The sequence below is a fragment of the Phocoena phocoena genome, chromosome X (assembly GCF_963924675.1).
Source record: "Phocoena phocoena chromosome X, mPhoPho1.1, whole genome shotgun sequence".
NCBI classification, from domain to species: domain Eukaryota; kingdom Metazoa; phylum Chordata; class Mammalia; order Artiodactyla; family Phocoenidae; genus Phocoena; species Phocoena phocoena.
The window spans coordinates 104,222,495-104,244,541 of NC_089240.1; the positions used below are offsets into that span (position 1 = coordinate 104,222,495).

A 22,047-nucleotide genomic window follows, 5' to 3' on the forward strand; every position below is an offset into this window, starting at 1 on the left:
AACATGACATCCCTTTCAGACGATAAGGATCAAGATAATGAAACACTGTTATACTTCTTTTTTATATGGATATATGCTATATAATAAATATTATGTATAGTAATGAACTACTTAGCAGATTTCTTCAGCATACCTTTACACAATATAAATTTGTTAACATTAAAAAAATTTATCTACCAGCTAAGTATTTAAAGCCAAATCAAACATCTCAGGTCTCAAGTGATTAATACACAACAGTTGTTAAATTTTCTATATAGTTACTGTAGTCGAAAATTAAAATTAAGTGCAATGGCCAAACACTGGAGAAAACTGCATTTGTGCTTGTAAGGATTTCTAGATTCTTTTGCTTACGTTGCTTTACAATTGAAAAGAAATTGTGTATTCTTTTCAGCTTTAAGACCTTGGTTAGGCAAAGATCTCTTAGAACACAAAGAGCAAACTATAAAAGAGAAGTGCTGTTAAATTGGAATCGATCAAAATTTAAAATTTTTGCTTTTCAAAAGACAGTAAACAAAATGACAAGGCAAATCAGACTGAGAATAAAAGACAACTGAATTTAAAATGAGCAAGAGATTTGAATAGACATTTCAACAAAGATGATTACAAATGGCAAATAAGGGCATGAAAAGATGCTCAACATCACTGATCATCAGGGAAATGTAAATTAAAAGCACAAAAGATAGAACTACACACCCGTCAGAGTGACTAAAATTTAAAAGACTGACAACACCAAGTGTTGATGAGGATGTAGAGCAAATGGAAGTCATATACATTGCTCCCAGGAATGCAAAATGGTAGACACATGTTGGAAAAGTTTGACAAAAAGTTAAACATACACTTACCCATATGGCCCAGCAATCCCATTCCTGGGGAAACAAAAACATATGCACCCCCCAAAAAAAGACTTGTACAAGAATATCCATAGCAGCTTTATTTATAATGGCCCCCAACTAGAAACAACCCAAATGCCCATCAACTGGTGAATGGATAAACTGTTATATCTATATAATGAAATATTACACAGCAATAAAGAACTACTGACATGTGCAACAACTGAAATGACTCTCAAAAGCATTAAATGGAAGAAATCAGACAAAAAAAGAGTACATTCTATACTATCCCATTTATGTGAAGTTCTAGAAAAAGCAAAACCACAGTGACAGAAAGCCTACCAGTGGTTGCCAGGAACCAGCAATGAAGGGAGGGAATTGATGGCAAAGGGGCAAGAGGGAACTTGCTGGGATGATGAAAATATCCTATATCATGATTGCAGTGGTGGACACACAACTGTATACATCTGTCAAAACTCATCAAATTGTACACTTAAAATAAATGAGGTTTATTGTATGTAAATTATAACTCGAAGCTAATTTTAAAAAATAATAAGCCAAACATGGAAGCTACCTGTGTCCATTAGCAGATGAATGGATAAAAAAGATGTGGTGTGTGTATGTGCATATATCTATATCTATATAGATATATATATGTGTGTGTATATATATATCTATATATGTATATATAGATATACACACACAATGGAATATATCACTCAGCCATAAAAAAGAATGAAATAATGCCATTTGCAGCAACATGGATGGACCCAGAGATTACCATACTAAGCGAAGTAAGACAGAGAAAGACAACTATATGATATCACTTATATGTGGAATCTAAAAAGATGATACAAATGAACTTATTTACCAAACAGAAACAGACTCACAGGCATAGAAAACAAACTTATAGTTACCAAAGGGGAAGGGGGAGGAGGGATAAATTGGGAGTATGGGATTAACAGATGCACACTACCATATATAAAATAGACAAACAATAAGGATTTACTGTATAGCACAGGGAACTATATTCAATATCTTGTAATAAACTATAATGGAAAAGAATCCAAAAAAAGAATATATATATATATATATATATATATATATATATATATGTAGAGCCAAATCACTTTGCTCCATCTGAAACTAACACAATATTGTAAATCAACTATACATCAATAAAAAAAACAATAACATAAAGTTACCCTTGGGGTAGTGATTAGAAGGGCATTTAAGGAAAACTCTGGGGTGCTAGTACTGTTCTATTCCTTGATCTACATGGTAGATACATGGGTGCTTAGTTTGGAAAATGTCACTGAGCTGTACAATTATGGTTTGTGTGCCTTCTGCATTATGTTTTATTTCAATAAAAAGTTTACTAAAAAAAATAAACGAATGGATCCTCAACAGTCTGAGGTTGAAGGGACTTCGCACAAATAATGGCAATGATTCAAAACTGCAGCCAAGAAAACAACTGAGCAGAAGAAAAGCAAGAGGAAAGAATGTTGAATTAACCACTATTTATAAGGGGATTCAAAAAGCAATCACACGTCCAAAGCATATTTTCCTATCTGGAGGACTTGACTAATAATGTGGCTGGATTTAAGTTTTTATATATAAATAGTTGGGACACAACTGACTTTCCCCAAACCTTACTCAACATAACCTTTTCTTAAGTTTACTTTCTTTTTATTTCTAGAGAATATACTCAGAACAGTTTCATTCCATAGTTTAGTTTTCTGCTTGGAAGAAAAAAAATCTTACTAACCTCCTTCATAAATGACTTGCCTATCCGCACCACTTTTGCGAATAAAATGGGATCATGAGAAAGGTGAGGACCAAGGTAACAGAACATATTGAAGACGTCTCTCCTCAAATCTTCAAAGCTCTCTGCTTGTTTTGGTGCTCTCTTATTTTGTAAAGCATTAACAGGTGAGCCTTTAGCACCTTTAGGAACGCCAACTCTACAAAAAGAAGGAAAATTTATATATATATAACTATACAATACCCCATTTTAAGTTAACACAATCATATTAATCAGTAAGTAAAACTTTTCTTGCTTATATTTGCTTTCTCTATTTCAACTGTGCCTAACTTCATTATACCAAAGAATTTAACTGGTAGAAAAAGACAAAAACAATACTCATTTGAAAAAAAAAAATCAGAGCTTAAGAGACTGTTTCAAATTAACTGCATAAGAAAAGGAAATCAGAGAAATGCAGATTCCAAGTAACATTTAACATACATCTTATGAATTTGTTTTTAGTTAAATGTGGCCAATATCAGGAATCTGGATATGGGAATGGGGAACAAGGGATGGACCTCAGAGACACAAAGATGAAACAGAAAAATATGGATATAACAACACTGATTCAAGTTAATAAACATTTCTCAATCTGGCTTCCACTACCTAGACTGAATATGAGGTAGGTGGTGGTAGGGAAGGTGAGCAGCATAATGAAAGAGGGTGTGTCACACTAAAAAGGACAGCATGCCCAGAGTTCTCACCTGCTGAGCAGGTGTCCCGCTGTGGAGTCACAGGGGTCACTCTCTGAGAAGAAGCCTTCATGGTCCACAGCCCAGGTGGCACTGAAGGCAGCAGCCAGCAGCTATGCACGAGTCACAAGGCTGGGGCTTTTGAGGCAGGCTCTGATCTGTGGGGCTGAAGCCAGAGCTGCTGCCAGTACTGCTCCTAAGTATCCTGCAAGTAGGCTGAGGGCTAGCGGACTGGTCGACACAGTAACTATGGGATGATGAGAGAGGCTGCACTACCAATTTCCAGGACAGCAGCCTATATGCCAGGAGAGATAAGGCAAGCAGAGAGGCAAAGTCCTCACTCAGAGCCACTCAACCCAGGACAGAGGAAAATTACACTAAGTAAAAACCTTAGGAATTCTCTGCCCCCCAAGAGAGGAGGAAAAGTCAAAAACAGAAGAATGGAGTTTTCACTCTCAACGGAGCAAACCCAACCTAGAAATCTAACATACAGTTTTTAGACAACACTGCAGCACAAATTCTGCAACACCTGGCCTAGATGATAGGACACAAGTCACTGATTAATACCTGCCAAACTGATATGCTCTGTGAATAGTTCTTATCTTCTGATAAAACATACTAAAATATATGCCTGGTTTGAGGAGACAAGATAAATATGCAGATTTTTTTTTGTAGTCCAAAACTATTTCTACCTCAATTAGTAAAGCATACAGTAAACATACCTTCGGTAGAGAGGCTCAATAGTTATATGAATAAGCTTGCAAATAGCAAGGGCTATTAGTTTATGTGAAGCTGCATAGTATGGAGGCATCTGATCCATAATGTTCTGTGCATGCTGCCAATCACCGATCTTTAACAAGGCTTCCAACAAACCAAGTTTTTGGTTGTCAGGTGGCTAAAAAGGAATAATTACAGCAAAGATACTCAGAATACAGACACCAATAAATCTTTATATATATTTCATTTAAAAAATTAAGCCAAACAATACAACAATGTATGTCAACAACAGCTGCCATTCATGGGAACTGCAACAGTATTTTCCTGAAAGTACAATCAAATTTTTTAGTGATTGGAAAAAAACAACAGGATCTGCTTTTTCATTTAGCAGCCAAAGCATGACAGTTTATAGACTTGGAATTAAATTAGGTCCTACTTAATGTTTTATTGTGCCACGGGGAACTAGAATTCATTCATCTTTGAGAATCCCTTTAGGACTGGAGAGACATTAATACACAGAACACAAATATAGTCAATACGTGTGTTATCTTATTTAGAATACACTCTGAAATTTCTATAAGAAAAAACATTGCAGCCTCTTTTGGGAAGGTGCCAATCAGATTAAAAACAAAACCACCTTTGCAAATTTGTATTCCAAAAACCAGGTTTCACCACAATCAAAACTAAGAAATTATCCTTCCATAAGTTGATTAACCATCACAAGTTAAATTTCATAATTCTAAATCCAGAAGACAATGTTAATTTTATCAGAATAAACTATATACCTTCTCCACTTTCTCCTCTTCTTTTTCCTTTTCTTTCTCTCGCTCGTCAATTTTATCGGAAGACAGTACAACCATTGTAAGTTTTCTAACAATCTGCTTAGCTTCTACAATTTCTCGTTTGTGTTCATCCATAATGCAATTATCAGCTGGAAGAAGCTAAAAATGGTTCATTAAAATTTCATAAAATAGCTAATACTATTTGCACATACAAAATGCAAACACTATCTACTCTCTCTTGATAAAACTAAATAAGAAGCCTGGCCTATTTATGACCATAATTTCCCTTCTAAATAGGTCTCTCTCCATTATTTTCATATAACCTGACAGGATTAAGTACCTGAATTTTGTACACCTTTTAAACTCAGGTAGCAATTCAAAGTTTCATCTCTTCTGCCTGTCAGAGGTCCTAAATTAATATAATACTACAACAGTGATGCTTACCATTGAATTTATTAGTTTACCCAAGAAAATGTGTACCTGTTTCATTAAAAATATCACAGATTTCCCCTTTAAAGGCCAAACTCCAAATTAAATAAAGTACTACATATGGATCCAATTTGGGAGTGGTAAACTACTGATTGACATAAAGGGGCAAAGTTGATTCCTCTAAATGAAAAATCTCTTGGGATTGACATATATACACTAATATGTATAAAACAGATAATAAGAACCTGCAAAAAAAGAAAAAGATTATACTTATGGGTATAGCTCTCAGAGCAGCCCTGATAATTTATACGGGTTTCCTTTATTATTGCTTGCTTCTGTTGTCATGCTTAGAAAATACACACATTTTCTTCTAGTTATATAAAAAAAAACTCTACAAACTCCATTAAATTTCCATGGGATCTAGAAATAAACTTTCCATGTCTATAAAAAAATAAGTAAAAAAATAAATGAAAAATCTCAAGTCAAAAAATTATGAACAGCTTGACATCTCACTTTTCATTTTCTAGATACCTATTTGACTTAAGTCACAAACTAGTTTCTAGTTTATTACAAAAGAAAAGGTAATATGTGGATAGTTGACCCTCCATTATGAACAAAGGATCAAGTATCTCAAGTTCAGCCATCTTGTATGAGTGGAAGATGGCTAATGTGGACATTTCATAAAATAACCTAGACACATAACCAACAAACCATTACTTAGTAGCTTTTGCTAGGCACTATGGTGAGCTATAAAAGAAGCATTCCTGCCCCTAGAAATGCATAATCTATTTCAGTAGCTAAGTCTAATGCAAAGTAAACAATCAGTAAATAATAAAAGGAGACACAGTGAAATATTAAGCCACATACTATAGACTTTATCCCATTAATCAAAAAAGGGGAGTGGGAGAAAATGCATTATGGACTGGTACAAGGAGGTAAATGAGACTTTTTCTCATTCTTTATTCTCTCCACTGGCAATCAAACCCATTTTTATTGCTTTATTTATATATCTATCACATATCTACCACAGGTCCTCATCTTTTACCTAGTCTACTGCAATTGCCTCTAAAATCTCCCATTACAATGGGTTAAATCTAAGTTTTTAATTATAGTTCTCTCAATTTCTAGTCTTCTGTATTTTGAGAATGTTATTAGGTGTATATAAAGTTACAACGATTATATCTTCCCATAAACAGAACTTTATTATTATAAAGTGACTATCTCTATTTTATCTGACAATAATAATTTCCCTAGTATATTTTTCCCACCATTTTACTTTCAACCTTTCTTTGTCCTTAGGTTTTAGACGTCTCATGTAAACAATAAACTGGTTTTTAATCCCATGTGAAAATCTCTGTCACCTTAACAGGAACACTTAGTCTGCTTATATTTAAAGTTAAACTGAAAAATATCAGTAATAAATGTATCATCATTTTTGTACTTTCCATTCGTCCTGCTAGTCTATACTTGCCTATAAACTCATACCTACGTCTTCAGATTCTCCTTTTTCTGACCAAGTTTCCATGTTTTCAGTTTGTACATCCCTTCTCTACTCTAAATCTTGAACGGCTCTCTACTATCAACAAGAAAAAAAAACCCAAACTCCTTACCATGGCACTTAACAACCCTTCACAGTTTGGTCCCCAACCTAATTCTTTCTCCCGCCTCATTTCTCCTACATACCACCCTAGGCTCCAACCACTCTGAGCTTCCTGCTGCTCCCCTAAGGTGATAGTGAAGCCTTTTCAAACCTCCTGCCTTTATATTAGGTTAATTCTACCTACAAAGCTTCCCACCTTTTAAGCCTGGCCAACACCTACTCATCTATCAAGTTCCCAGTTCAACATCAGTAGTTTGGAAAAGCCTTCCAGAATCCCCCCAAGACAGAGATGGTCACTATCTATTCTGGGCCCTCACAGCACTTTGTGAATACTTCCAATAAAGTACTTATTGTATAATGCAAAATGTTTTCTCCCTTGCTAGACTATGACTGCTTCCAAGGTAGTGATCAAGTTTCATTCAACTCTGTAACCACTATATGCAATGACAGGCAAGGCAGTGATTTCAAAGGCGGGGAAGATCATGTCAGCTTTGGACAGTTCATAGATATCCTAATGCACAACTTAATAAAACAGGAATTTCTATGTTACAAACCTAGAGTTTTCAAACTGACAGGCTAAGCTGTTGCTAAACTAGAGATCATAAATCATAATCACATACATACTCCTCTAAATCCTAGATCCAGCAATAAAAGCACAATACCAGTCATTTATTATCCAGTAAAAACACAAAAGAAGCCATTTTTTTAAAAGTATACGAAAAGTTCCCCATTCATACTGAATGCCTAAAATTAACATGTGGGTGAGAAGGAAGAACTATTTAGGTAATCTCATATTTCCCCTAATTTGTGTATAATACTGAAGTCTAAAACCACATTGATTAGAACTTGGCCTCGCTCTCCATGAGGTATACCTTACGACAATTAAGAACTTTAACTTCATAGCCAACCTTGAATTCTGTAACGGTGACAAAAGGTATTTCATTTCCATGGTTCCAATGAACTAAATTCATTTGCTTTATAAGGTAAACACAAAGCAGTAATGCAATAGGGCTTCAAAAATTAAGACTTGAGAGCCTAGAACCAATCTTGGAGTGCTATATATGGCTGCCTACTCCTCTTCCCCACCCCTGGGACGAACAACCAAATATTCTTAGCAGTCCACTGGACGGACTTACATGTACATAAAGATCATCTAAATCAATAAGATTAAATTGTAGAAGTACTGCTGCAACTCTGTACAAAGATGAAGGAGTCTCTCCATTTGGTTCCTTGAAAAACAAAAGAAAAGTTTCTATTTAGTGCCTAAAGTACAACTAAAATCATATCCATTTATCTACCAATAATTAAGAACAATTACATCAAATAACTCTAGGTCAACAATAAGCTTCATTGCTCTTCCTGATCATAAATAACATCCAAATTCAGGACAAAGATATTTATGTGAATATCCCTTTTCACACTGGCACATCGGATGAACACAAGGAAAGCAGTTTCAAAAATGGACACATTTTACAATACATGCTGATATTTGAATAAAATCTGAAACTTGAACAGAATGAGATTTTATACTGCATAATATCTATTTTGGGTTTCTGTTTATATGTGTGTTTTCTTAACTTGGTTTTTCAAGTACTTCTCAGTGGAGATGCAGATAGACAAGACTGACAAATCTGGAAGTAGAGAACCATCTGTCTGCTTTATACTTTTCTTCCTATTCTTTTATTTCTTGGGGTTTATGCTAAGTATATCTGCTTGCCAGCTGATTTCCCCTTCAAAATAGGTGTCTATACTTAATACACATGAATAATTCAACATTTTAAACAAGGAATGGTCAATTCCAGGTCAGCCCTATGGACCCTATGGAGAAACAGAAGGATCTTTGAATGCTATCAAGAAAACTTTTTCCTAATTTTTAAACTGCTTGGGGTCAGATGAATAGAAGAATGACGTGAGGACAACTAGCAATTATTAAATGGCAAAATGCAAATAAAAAGCAAACAGTGACAATACACTATGTTCTGCTTCTACTCAACACTGAAAATGAGATCTTTGTAAGTAAGCGCCCCCCACAATTGTGATAGGTGTTATGTACATATGAAGCTAACGAAACTAATAGGTATCATATAAAAAAGGCATTGTTTCACTGTAATTTTTAAGACAGATAAGTCTTCAACTTAGCAATAGTTTGATTCTAAATGTTTTTTAAACGGTTATTTAGTATCAAAACATTTTCCCGTTAAAAACAAATGGTGGTCACACTTTTGGAGCAAACCCACAAAAGCTCACTACCTGACTTGAATCCACCAGGAATATTCTCATTTTTCCCATTATCTCTGTTTAAATGAGTCACAAGAAGCCCCTGACTCTCAGGACAAATGTCAACTCCCGTAAACTGATCTTCATATTGCTCTGCACAATCCCTGTTCTGTCCTATCCTACCTATCCATAGCATTCTTAAAAAACTTCCATGGAATCCTCTGGAATTCATGATCCATCCTCAGCAAAACCCCATATATCCTGAACCTCTTCTCTAAATATATCCTCTAAACCTCTCCTCCCCCCTTCACCTTGACACTTGAACAAAGACTAGACTCACTAGGAACACCACTCCCACTGTAACCCAGTCAAGTGGTGGCTATTTTCCCCAGACCCCTCACACTACTAGGCCTGGAGATGGGGTATGAATCATCTTTGCTTTTTATAGTTGTTTTCAGACTATTCTCCCTCCATGCTCCTTAAAGCTCACCCAGCTCTGAATTTCCTATCACTCACTATCCCTCACTATTGCTGTGATCTAGTTTCATCTGTGATCTAGTTTCATTCTGCTGTGGTCAAAGAAGATATTTTGTATGATTTCAATGTTACAAATGTATTGAGACTTGTTTTGTGGTCTAATATAAGGTCTATCCTGGAGGATGTTCCATGTGTACTCAGGAAGAATGTGTAATCTATTGTTGTTGGGTGGAGTGTTCTATATATGTCTAAGTCTAACTGGTTTACAGTGTTGTTCAAGTCCTCTATTTCCTTATTGATCTTTTGTCTAGTTGTTCTATCCATTAATGAGAGTGAGGTATGGAAATATCCAACAGTTATTGTAGAACTGTCTATTTCTCCTTTCAATTCTGCTAATCTTTGCTTCATATATTTTAAGGCTCTGTTTGGTGCATATACATTTATTAACTGTTGTGTGTTACGTTCTTGATAGGTTGACCCTTTTATCAATACATAATGCCTTTTGTTATCTATTATAAAAAATTGTGTCTTAAAGTCTATATAGCCACCCCAGCTCTCTCCTGGATACTATTTGCATGGGGTATCTATTTCCATACTTTTGCTTTCAACATATTTATATCTTTGGATCTTAAAGTAAGTTTCTTATAGATAACATATAGTTGAATCATGCTTTTTTTTGCCCTCTCATTTTATTACAATGAATTTTAACAGTACAGAAAAGTCACGTGACCTTGGTGGGTCTGGATCATGCTTTTTTATACACTCTGCCAAACTCTGCTTTTTAATTATAAAGCTTAACCCATTTACATTTAAATAATTAGTGACAAAGAAGGACTTCCACCATTTTGTTATTTGTTTACTATATGTCTTATATTATTTTTTGTTTCTCATTTCCTCCATTACTGTCTTTTTTGTAGTGTGCCATTTTGATTCCCTTCTCATTTCCTCTTCTATTTATTTTTTAAAGTATTTTCTTAGTGGTTGGCTATCTTGAGTCTTACAATTAACATTTTAAACTTATAATAACCTATTTTGAATTAATATCAATTTAGCTTCATTTTTTTTTTGGCCATATAGCATGGCATGTGGGATCTGAGTTCCCTGACCAAGGATCGAACTCGCTTCCCCGGCACTGGAAGCACAGCATCTTAACTACGGGACCACCAGGGAAGTCCAAACTTAGCTTCAATATTATACAAAAACTCTGCACCTATAAATCTCTAACCCTCCCCTTTTTATAGTGTTATACATTGTGTGCCAATCAGATTTATAATTGTTGTTTTATTCCTTTGTCTTTTAAATCATATAAGTAAAAAGGAGGAGTTACAAACCAAAAAATACAGTAATACTGGCTTTTATATTTACCTATATAAAGTTTACCTATAAAGTTTCCTTTACCGGTGTTCTTTATTTCTTCATATGACTTCAAGTTACTGCTTAGTGTCCTTTCATTTCAGCCCAAAGGACTCCCTTTAGCATTTCTTGTAGGGTAGGTCTACCAGCAACGAACTCCCCCAGCTTTTGTTTACCGTGGAATATCATAATCTCTCATTTTTGAGGGATAGTTTTGTTGGATATAGAATTTTTGGTTTCATTCTTTCAGCATTTTATATATGCCATCCCACTGCCTTCTGAAGAGAAATCAGCTGTCAATCTCATTGAGGATCTCTTGTATGCAATGGGTCACATCTGTTTTGCTGCTTTCAAGATTCTCTTTGTCTTTCAACAATTTGACTATAATGTGTCTCAGTGTGGTCTCTGGTGAGTTTATCCCTCTTGGTGTTCCTAGAGTCTCTTAGATGTGTAGATTCATATTTTTCATCAAATTTGGGAAGGTTCCGACCATTACTTTCTCAAATACACTTTCTGTCCTTTTCTCTCTCTCCTCTGCCTCTGGGACTCCATAGTGTACATATTGGTACACATTTTTTGGGGGGTTTTCTGGCCGCCCGCACAGCTTGCAGGATCTTAGTTCCCCAATCAGGGATTGAACCCAGGACCACGGCAGTGAAAGTGCCAAGTCCTAACCACTGAACCGCCAGGGAACTCCCCACATATTGGTACACTTGATGGTGTCCTATAGGTCTCTGTTCATTTTTCTTCATTCTTTTCTGTTTCTGCTCCTTTCAACCTCAATTAACTTATCAAGTTGTCTAATTGTTTCTTCAGCCTTCTCAAATCTGCTGTTGTACCCATCTAGGGGCTTTTCATTTCAGTTATCACACTTTTTGGCTCCAGAATTTGTTTGGTTCCTTTTTTAAAAAAATAATTTCTGTATTTTTTATTGATATTCTCTGTCTGGTGAGACAGTGCTTTCCTGGTTTTCTTTAGTTCTTTTCCCATGGTTTCCTATAGATAATAAGCATATTTAGGACTGTTTATTTAAATTATTTATCTAGGATGTCCATTGCCTGGGCTTCCTCAGGGATAGTTTCTATTAATTTCCTTTTTCTTATGAATGACCCTTACTTTGTTTCTTTGCATAACTCATCATTTCTTGCAGAAAACTGAACATTTTGAATACTGAATACTGTGTGGCAACTCTGAAAATCAGATTCTGCCCCCTCTATGGGATTTGTTGATGCTGCTTACTGTGGTTTATTGTTGTTTAGTGACTTCTCTAAACTCATTTTGTAAAGTCTATACTATTATTGTGTGTGGCCACTGAAACCTGTTTCTTTTTAGCTTAGTGGTCAGCTAGTGTTTTGCATTTCTTAAGGGCCTGAAGAGAAAAAAGAAAAAAATACTCTTCCAGTCTTTGCACATTGGCTCTATGTTAGGGCACTCCTCAACACTTAGCTGGGCCATTTACAATTCTGCCTTAGTCTTCACTTCCTGCTTGTGTAGAGCCTGAAGGCCAGCCAGAGGAAAAAGCTTAGGGTCTTCTCAGCCCTTTTCTGAGCATGCATCCAGTTCTGGGCATGTGCTTGGCCTTTTTTTCTTCTGATTCCATGGTACATACAGGAACTTTTCTAAAGCCCTTATTCCCCTGTGTATCTCCTTATCTAACTTCTTCCTTCCCAGGCTTTCAGTCTCTCTATTGCTTGTCTGACTGTTGTCTCTTACTCCAGACTGCTAAAGCCAATAGTTGTGTCTTCAAATGTTTTTGGCAAAAGCCACCCCAGGGCTTCGCTGGTGGCGCAGTGGTTGAGAGTCCGCCTGCCGATGCAGGGGACAGGGGTTCGTGCCCCGGTCCGGGAAGATCCCACATGCTGCGGAGCGGCTGGGCCCGTGCACCACGGCCGCTGAGCCTGCGTGTCCGGAGCCTGTGTTCCGCAACGGGAGAGGCCACAACAGTGAGAGACCCGCGTACCGCAAAAAATATATAAATAAATAAAAATAAAAGGCCACCCCAGCCCTAGGGATGCCCCCAATCAGGCAAAAAAAAAAGACAGGCCCTTGCACCAGTCCTTCAGGTAGCAGCCAGACAGGCTGAATTCTTTGAAAATAATTCTTTATATCCTCTGGCATTAGCAATCTGTACTAGGAGTGCAGGCTTCTATCTTCACAGCCACCATCAATCTGGGTGTGAGGGATAGTAGGCAGGCAATTTAAAATATCACAGTACTCTCTTACCCCAAACAGCAGCTTCTTTCTTCACCAAACCTTTCCTTAGTTGTTTTATGTTTTTACTAAATTCCAGAGTTCTGTAAAAGTCGATTCAGTTTTTTGCCAGTTCATTAGTTGTTTTCATGAAGGGACAGAGCTCTGGAGTTCTCTACTCTGTCACTTTTAGTTATGTCCTATTGTTGTCATCTGTGGACTCCTGGGTCACTGCCCTTCACTTAGCAATGAATGATCTTAGCTTCTGATTCACTTTCACTTTCTCCAACTCTATTCCTTTCTTAATTTTTGGAGATTTTCAAATACACGTTAGTGATTCTTCCATCATCTTGGTCTCTCAGTTCCTTGAATCCCACTCTTCCAAAGATCTCCTGTACCCTATCTCAGCCATTCACTTCATATCCTGAACTTTAATATTACCAATAGCTACAACTCCTCAAAGTACTAATTTCACATATCCACCCTTAAGTGGGTCCTTAATGCTGCTGGCCAATCATACTCTATTTCTCTTGTCCATTCACTCTCCCACTCTCTTACACAACTATTTCCTACTTTCTCTCCTAAGCTCCAATACCTCCTTTCTCATCCTCTCTCTCAGCTGATGACCTTGCTTTCTATTTCAGCACGAAAACTGGAGCAATCAATAGGACTTCTATAAATTCTCACCATCAGATCTACCCACCTACCAACAACTGTACCCACATATGCTGCCTTTCCACCTGTTATTACAGATGAATTCTCTATGCTCCTATTTAAACTCCATCCATCACTTATGCCATAAACTGCATTCTCTCTATCCTACTCAAGAACACTGATCCAATAATTCTCTCCTCTTTCTCCTACATCACCAGTTTTCCTTTCTATTCAATCATTCCCGTCAGCATATAAATGTATTCTCTCTCCCATCTTCAAAAAAAAAAATCTTGAGTTCGCTTCCTCTACCAGCTATCACCCCATTTGTCTGTGCCTCTTTGTAGCAACTCTTTTACAGAGTTGTCTGTTCTCATCGTCTCCAATACCACTCTCCCCCATTCTCTCTCTTAACACCACCCGAACTCTACAAATATGGCTAGTTCTGACCTCCCTGCTGATAAATCCAATGACCATTTTTTAGTCATCTTAAATGACCTATCAGAGATATTTAACGGAATTGATCATTCCTTCTTCTATTTAGCTTCCAAGATGCTATATTCTTTTTGTTTTCCTCTTTCCTTATATGTATGTGTTCCTTCTATACCTCCTTTGCTGGTTCCTCCTCTTCTCCCAGGCCCTTTAACATCAGAGTGCCCCAAGGCTCAGACCTTGGTTCTCTTATGTCTCTATATCCAACTTGATGATTTCATCCAGTATCACAACTTTAAATATCATCTATGTGCTTTTGGCACCCACATTTCTATTTCTAGCCCAGTCCTTTCTCTAGAACACCAGATCCAAATATCCAGTTATTGGAACTTCCCTGGTGGCACAGTGGTTAAGAATCTGCCTGCAATGCAGGGGACACGGTTCAAGCCCTGGTCCTGGAAGATCCCACATGCCGCGGAGCAACTAAGCCTGTGCGCCACAACTACTGAGCCTGTGCTCTAGAGCCCGCGAGCCACAACTACTGAAGCCCGTGTGCCTAGAGCCCATGCTCCGCAACAAGAGAAGCCACCGTAATGAGAAGCCCACACACCACAGTGAAGAGTAGCCCCCGCTCACCGCAACTAGAGAAAGCCAGCACGCAGCAACGAAGACCCAATGCAGCCAAAACTAAAATAAACAAATAAATAAGTTTATAAAAAAAATATCCAGTTATTTACTCAACATCTCCACTTGGATATCTAAATCTTTAACAGGTATCTCAAACTTAACATGCCCAAAACTGAATTCCTGATTCCTACCCACAACACTCTACCTGGCACATAAGAGGTACTCAGTCAATATTTCTTAAATGAATAAATGTGGGGTTATAACGGTGCCTGACCATGGTACTATTACTACTATTACTGTGTTTTGAATCCAGAAATCAAGGGTGAGAGTCATCATCTCCTTCCTCTTTCCTGTGGCAAGACAACTCCAGCCAAGTTTGTCTTTCAATACCCTCATACTTTCTAGTACTCCTTTCTTCCTGCCCTTTGTGCTGACCTTCATGCTGCCCCTAAACCCTCTATTGTAGCAATCCCTGTTAGGAGAATCAAACAGACATACCTGCCCAATTTTCCAAATTGGTCATGTGCCCTAAAACTGTTTACATCTATACCACCCTTCCAAGTCAAAACATCCAGTATAGCTGACCCCAGGTTGAAACCAGAATTAAAATCACTCTCACTGACTTCATAGCAGAAATAATTACCTTTGCCTAGAAGTCCTAAGCATTAAGGGAAAAAATTAAAAGAAGCCTGTTAATCCAAATAATTTCCAACTGGTGAAAACATGGGTTATGGTCAGTGGGAGTAAACATTTTCAGGTAGTGATGGGGAGGGGGGAGTGGAGTTAGGCAAGGGACCAATACACAGGGTGAGCATACATGCCTAGGAGCCAATTCCCCAGGTTACATGCCCTAAGCAGTTTTTTATTTTCATGGCTTTTCCTACTTTACCTCCCAAGACCACAAATTATCTTAAAATCCCTGACATTTCTTCCCCTGCCCGCAGTGGTCCTTAAGACTGCAGATTCTCAAAACAAGATAGCTCAGGCAAGAGAAATAAGGGAATGGTGTTATACAGAGCAATACAAGGGTTACTCTTTCCAATAATAGGTCATTTCTAAATCAAATGTTTCTTGGTTGGGTATTTCTTATATAAGACAAAGGCCCCATTATCTACTAAAAAAAGGATCATTCTAACATTGGTCAACCCCCATGGATATTTTAATTCAGCTCAAAAAGTGTTACCATTATGAGGAATATTTTCATGTAAAAATTTTTAATTCTGAAACTCACATTCAACTAACAATACTTGATATTAAGCAGTAGGTCATCCATATTCACTGCAATATGCTCTGAAAACCTCAGTCTCCAAAGCCCTAACCTATATTCTAATTAATCGTGCCCAAGTTAAATTTCAGCTACCCTGTCACTTCAGCAGTCGGCTTCATGTTCTCAAACCCAAAACAATCAAGGTGCCTCTTAAAATGTGATGAAACACTTGAACTTCTCTTTCTCTGTACTAAGAGCAGACTCCCTGGCTACTGGTAGGAATAGGAACATCTGCCATCACTAATTTTTGAACCAAGGTGAAATGCTCTTGCCCCAAAACCCTGCCATTCATCTTGTTTGGTATCCCAAAGCTATATGCTTTTAGTTCTGATCTAATTTCTCTTCTGGAACATTCCAGAGAAATGGAAAACTGAAGATAAGCAAAGGCAGTAGGTGGTATATATTTGAGAATCCTAAAAGAAAACTGTCTTACTATCCTGAACTTGAGCTCCAGAGGACAGGAATAGACACTTCACCAGAGTATCCTCAGTGCTTAGCAAAGCAACAACATACCCTAAAAACTCAATAAATGAGTATTTCTTGACTAGCTGAATATCCCAGGCAGGTAGACAAATTAGGAAAGCTATACCAAAAAGGCAACAGAGGCCTTATTACATTAAAATCGTCCATGCTATCAAGAGAGTTATCTTCCTAAAACATAGGTCACTCATTTGTAGTAATTAGTGAACATTTACCATAGGCTAAGCAATAAATTAATCCAGAGAAATTAGTAAAATATAGACCATCCTAAATGACTAACAACCTAGCAAGGAGACAGACATGGTTTATTCTAATATAACCTGATAAGTGCTAGAAGCCTGTGTCAAGTTTTATGAGAACAGAGTTTAAGAAGTGACTAATTATGCACGGGTGAAGTGCCCACCAAAACTTTATAGCGCAAGTAGCACTTGATCTTAAAGAATAAATAAGAGTTTACAAGATGAAGAAAAGATAGGCGAGAGGGGGTGGGTAAGAACAGTTTTCTAGTTCTAAAGAACTGCATGTAAACAGAGGTCTATACATAGCAATGCCCCCACCTAAGTTCAGGAAATGGCTAGTAACTGAATATGACTAGAATATGAGGTTTGAGGGAAAAAATCATTAAAGATGAGGCTAGAAAGAAAGAATGGGGCTAGATGGGGAAGAGCCTTTTCTGCCACATTTAAAAGTCTGAATTTCATCCTGCAGGCAACGGTTTTTAAACAGTGAGTCAATTAGATCTCTTTCAGAATGTAACAGTAGTTAATAATACGAAAGGTGGATTGAAAGAGAAATAATCAGAGGCATAGATTTGCAAGATAACTACTGTAGTGGTTTAAGTGAAAAATGATGTAAGATATGCCTCAAGAATTTATTCACATCCATAAAAAATTCCAATGGTAACTACCTGTACAATAAAATTCTAAGTCAACACAGTGTTCAAGGCCCTTGACAATCTAAAGTTATGCCAACCTTTCCAACCTCACTTCCTATCCCTTCCTTTCCCCACATCTTACAATCCAGCCACATGAGACTATGTACCATTTCTTCAATGTTACGTACATTCATATTGCCACGTCTTCACTGACACACTATTTGTTACTTCTGCACAGACAACTCTCAACAAACTCCTACTCATCCTTCAAGGACCAGATTTAAAAAAGGTTCTATCTGTGAAGTCTTCCCTGACTCCATCTCTCTCAAGGCAAAAATGTATTATGCTTTCTTCTAGGCTTTCACATCACATCATTCATACCACTAATGTAGTTTTTTCTATCCCCTCTGCTAGAATGGCTGAGCTGAAACCAGTCATTAAGAAATAAAATTCAAATTAAATTTTGCATATAAAATCACAAAATTAACATACATACATACATACACACACACACACACACACACACACACACACATTTTTCTTTACCTGGTAAAACTTGAATTTGAACCCAAGAATATGACACAGTGTTTGCGGTTCACACATACTCATGTAAGATTCTAATAAAGATATAAAGAAGTCATCGTGTTCTGGCCTGCATTCAAACACTTCTAAAATGACATCCAGAACTCTATTGGGATCCAGATTAAAGCATCCTGCAACAGATGGATATACACAAATTCAAAAGTGATTATACATAATCTCTAGAAAAGCCATTAACCTTCAGGGACAACATACATAAAATAAAAATGTTTTTAAAAACAACTTCTTTTACAAGTTTGCTTCCCCTGCCCCAGGGGGAAATCTTCATAATTTTCAAGGTCATCATGGCTACTCCCCACATGTTACAGATGAGAAATATGACTTGCCCAGGATTGCAAAGTGGGTTAATGACAGGGCTTAGGCTGGAGCCCAGGACCTGTGACACTAAGTCAAGTGAAATTTCTTCTATGCCACATCATCTCATCAGTTCTTGATTACTCACGCTAGTGAAAGAGATTCACATTTTTAATTCTTAGCAAAATATGAAAATCAAACAATACAAGTTAGGCAACTAAAGGTTTTTTTATGTTTTATGCAGAAGTGTTTGGAATGTTGAAAAATGAATTAAAAGTTCAGGTTCATGAAAGTAGAGCACGATTTTTATAATCATTTTTTAATTTATCTTACATATACAACAAAACTACAAAATGTAACTGTACATTCATAGTTTTGGGCAGCATTCTAAAGGAAAACAGGTATACTGCTAATACTAAAAAGATGAGAATACAAGGAGTTGGGGACAAAACACAAGCAAACAGAGAAGGAAGAAAACAATCTAGGTAGAGCAGGAAAGGGAAAGGAAAGAAGCACTTAATAGGTACCGATGGCTACTTATCCTTGCTAATCTCCTAGGGTAAGCTAAAAAGGGCCAATAGACATGAATTTAATAAACATTCCTATCAGCCATCCTACTATTAATACATTATTACCTCTATTTGTATTCAGCTTCAGCTGTTACCATAATTATATTATAGCACAGTCACATCATACGTGCATTTAATTTGAGAATGCAACCATTTACACACAGCAAAATAAACAAAAGAGAGAATTTAAATGATATAGTCAATTCCACCCACCATTCCTCTCAATATAATGTATGCTTATGACCCAGAGTGAGCATATCAATCGGCTGTTCCCTCAGTTTATATCAGTTCCCTCATGCCTTGTGCATCAAGCCGAATGGAATTCTAGTATTTTTAATTACGTATTTTTCATTAGGCATAGCCCTTAAATGCAAGCTAACCACTTCATCTGGGGCAAGCAAATAAACACTGATTTATTCTAATGCTGGAGGAAAAAGAACAACTGTGTTAACTTAGGGAGATGTTAGGTCTAAACACTATACCTTATGGATGACTTAGAGGATTTTTCGAAGAAAATTCTTACATATCCTATTAATGATTTCCAGAGTTACTTCTATTATCTCCACACTTAAGTATATTAAATGCTATAAAACTAATGTCTAATTTGCAGTATCTTAGCAATCACTTAGAAAACCAAACTCTCCAAATACAAGAAGTATTTCTTTCCTCTTTTTATGAAACGCAAAGTTAAGAATACATTTTCTTCCATTTCTCTCATACTAAGGAAAGAAAGGAACAACACAGTGATCACCTCTTACTGAAAAGAGCTCCAGGCTTTCATAAATTCTCCAAAGAGATGTTTACCTAAAGTTCTGGGAAGAAAACTTCTAAATATTTTTGCCTGTCCTTGCACCCCCAAAAAGTATGGCTTATGAATGTACAAGTGACTCCAAAATAGCAACTGGAATTTTTAAATGCTGCTGGTGGAAATAAAAAATGTAAAACAGTACGACTGCTTTGTAAAATTGGCAGTTTCCTTAAAAGTTAAACTTAACACCTACCATATGACCCAGCCATTTCATTCCTAGGTATTTACCTCAAGAGAAAAAATATCTATGTCCATACAAAGACTTGTACACAAATATTCACAGCAGCTTTATTTATAATAGGACACTGAAATAGCCATCAACATGTGAATGGATAAACAAACTGTAGTACAGTATATTTGTAGAATATACAGTGGAATACTACTCAACAATAACAAGGAAAGAACTACCAATACAAGCAACAACATGGATGAATTACAAAATAATTATGCTGAATGAAATAAGCCAGACCCCCCAAAAAAACTCACTATATGATTCCATTTATAAAAGAATTATAGAAAATGAAAACTAATCTATAGTTTAGAAAGCAGATCATTGATTACCTGGGGAGGAGAAAAGAGGAAGTACGGGGGGAAATGAAATACAAATGGGCAAGAGGAAACTGGGGGGGGAGTGATAGAAATGTGCATTATCTAGATTGTGGTGATGTTTTCACAGGTGTATACATGTGTTAAAACTCAAACTGTACACTTCAAACATGCACATTTTATTGTATATTAATTATGCCTAGATAAAGCTGGGGAAAAAAAGCCACTGACAACAGATTATAGAAGTAGGATCTAGCAAATTCTCCAACCTTATAACTGCTCCTATATTTACTAAATATAAAAGTTTAATCAACTAAATAAAAATGAATAATGCTCTACTCTGTCAGAGAGGACAAAAGACACACTGAATACACTTTTGAAAAAATGGCTGGCTTATAATTACCCATTATGCTACATCCACAAAACTGTGAATAAGGACTAGAACAGCAACATGTTACACGGAAACGTGTTTCATTCACATTGCTTTAAAGTTTATATTTTCAATGTGCTACAATATGAACCACTGACATTACATTTTGTTTAAACAGTATTATTCCATGAAGGCTATTTTAACAGTGATCTGTACAGTCAACTAACTACCAATTTCTTTCTAGAGGCAATTTAAGGTAGTAACCTACACAAAAAGGATGCAACTTTTATTTATAATAGATAACCTTTGTATCTTTCACAAAAGAAAAACTGGCTTAGGAATTTTCTATTATATGTCTCAGGTGCCATAAGTTAGTCCAATCAGTTGGAATGACCTATGCTACATAATATGGAAAAAGTAGCCCAACCAAGGACTTAGAAAACCATTTTTGAAACCTTAGAGATTTGCTAAATAACAGTTAAGCTATTTCACATACAAGATTTTAGTAACAATAAGTAAGCTTGAAATGTCCAAAATAATTTTTTTCTAATGGCAGCTGTGGTAGAACAGACACTCTTGTGCTCAAACATCTTAAAAAAGGCTTTTATCCAGCCCAAGTATCAACAGTCATGTGATCTTGAGACAGATCATAAGCCTAGCTCCCTACCTCTACCACCAGCTACATTAAGGAATATACACACACATATGCCCTTTGAGGAACAAACAGGGAACCATATCAGAAGCGGAAACATTTTTAAATAGTGGACTTGTAATGGCCATGGATTCATTCCTTCATTTAAATAAACATTAAATAACTACCCACTAAGTGCCAGGTGCTTGTGATACAGAGATTAATAAAATGCCTTCCCTACCCTTGAGGAGAGTTCACACCTTTTGGATGATACATCTTTGAAAAAATGCATTGAAAAGTAACTGAAGGCTCCCCAAAGATGGACAAGATGGCCAGTATATTAGAGCAAGTAATTGCAACTAGAGGCCAAAAATATGATAAAAGTGACAACGGTTCTTTTAGGAATAGGTCAAATTGAGATTCTTAACAGGAACAAAAAGGCCAAGGTAATATTGTAAACATGACTTGGAGAGATGTCCAGCCTGTACATTTCAGACAAGAAAACAGAATGATAGCGTCAACCATCATGTTCCTGACAGAATAAACCTTACAAGACAAAGAAAAACCATGTTTTGAACAAAAGGACATGATCTGGCTCTGGCATGTAGAATTACTTTAGAAACAGGCTATACCATGGTCTCAATGTTTTTTGTACCCCCAAAATTCATATGCTGAAATTCTAATGCCCAATGTGATGGTATTAGGAGGTGGGGCCTTTGGAAGGTGAATAGGTCACGAGAGCATAGTCTCATGAATCAGATTAATGCCCTTTAAAAAGAGAGCTCCGTTGCCCCTTCTACCATGTGA

The 22,047-nt window shown here is 36.6% G+C and overlaps 1 protein-coding gene across 2 annotated transcripts in view; it reads right to left on the reverse strand.

Annotated features, from left to right (window-relative positions):
• THOC2 (THO complex subunit 2) overlaps nucleotides 1–22,047 on the reverse strand; it is a 95,391-nt gene that overhangs the window by 42,000 nt on the left and 31,344 nt on the right. For both annotated transcript variants that reach the window (XM_065900326.1, XM_065900325.1), the window contains exons 8-12: nucleotides 17,969–18,135; nucleotides 7,991–8,083; nucleotides 4,829–4,984; nucleotides 4,049–4,221; nucleotides 2,599–2,794 (exon numbers count right to left, since the gene is read on the reverse strand). In XM_065900326.1, coding sequence (XP_065756398.1) covers nucleotides 2,599–2,794; nucleotides 4,049–4,221; nucleotides 4,829–4,984; nucleotides 7,991–8,083; nucleotides 17,969–18,135 — 785 coding nt within the window. The remainder of the gene's footprint in view (nucleotides 1–2,598; nucleotides 2,795–4,048; nucleotides 4,222–4,828; nucleotides 4,985–7,990; nucleotides 8,084–17,968; nucleotides 18,136–22,047) is intronic.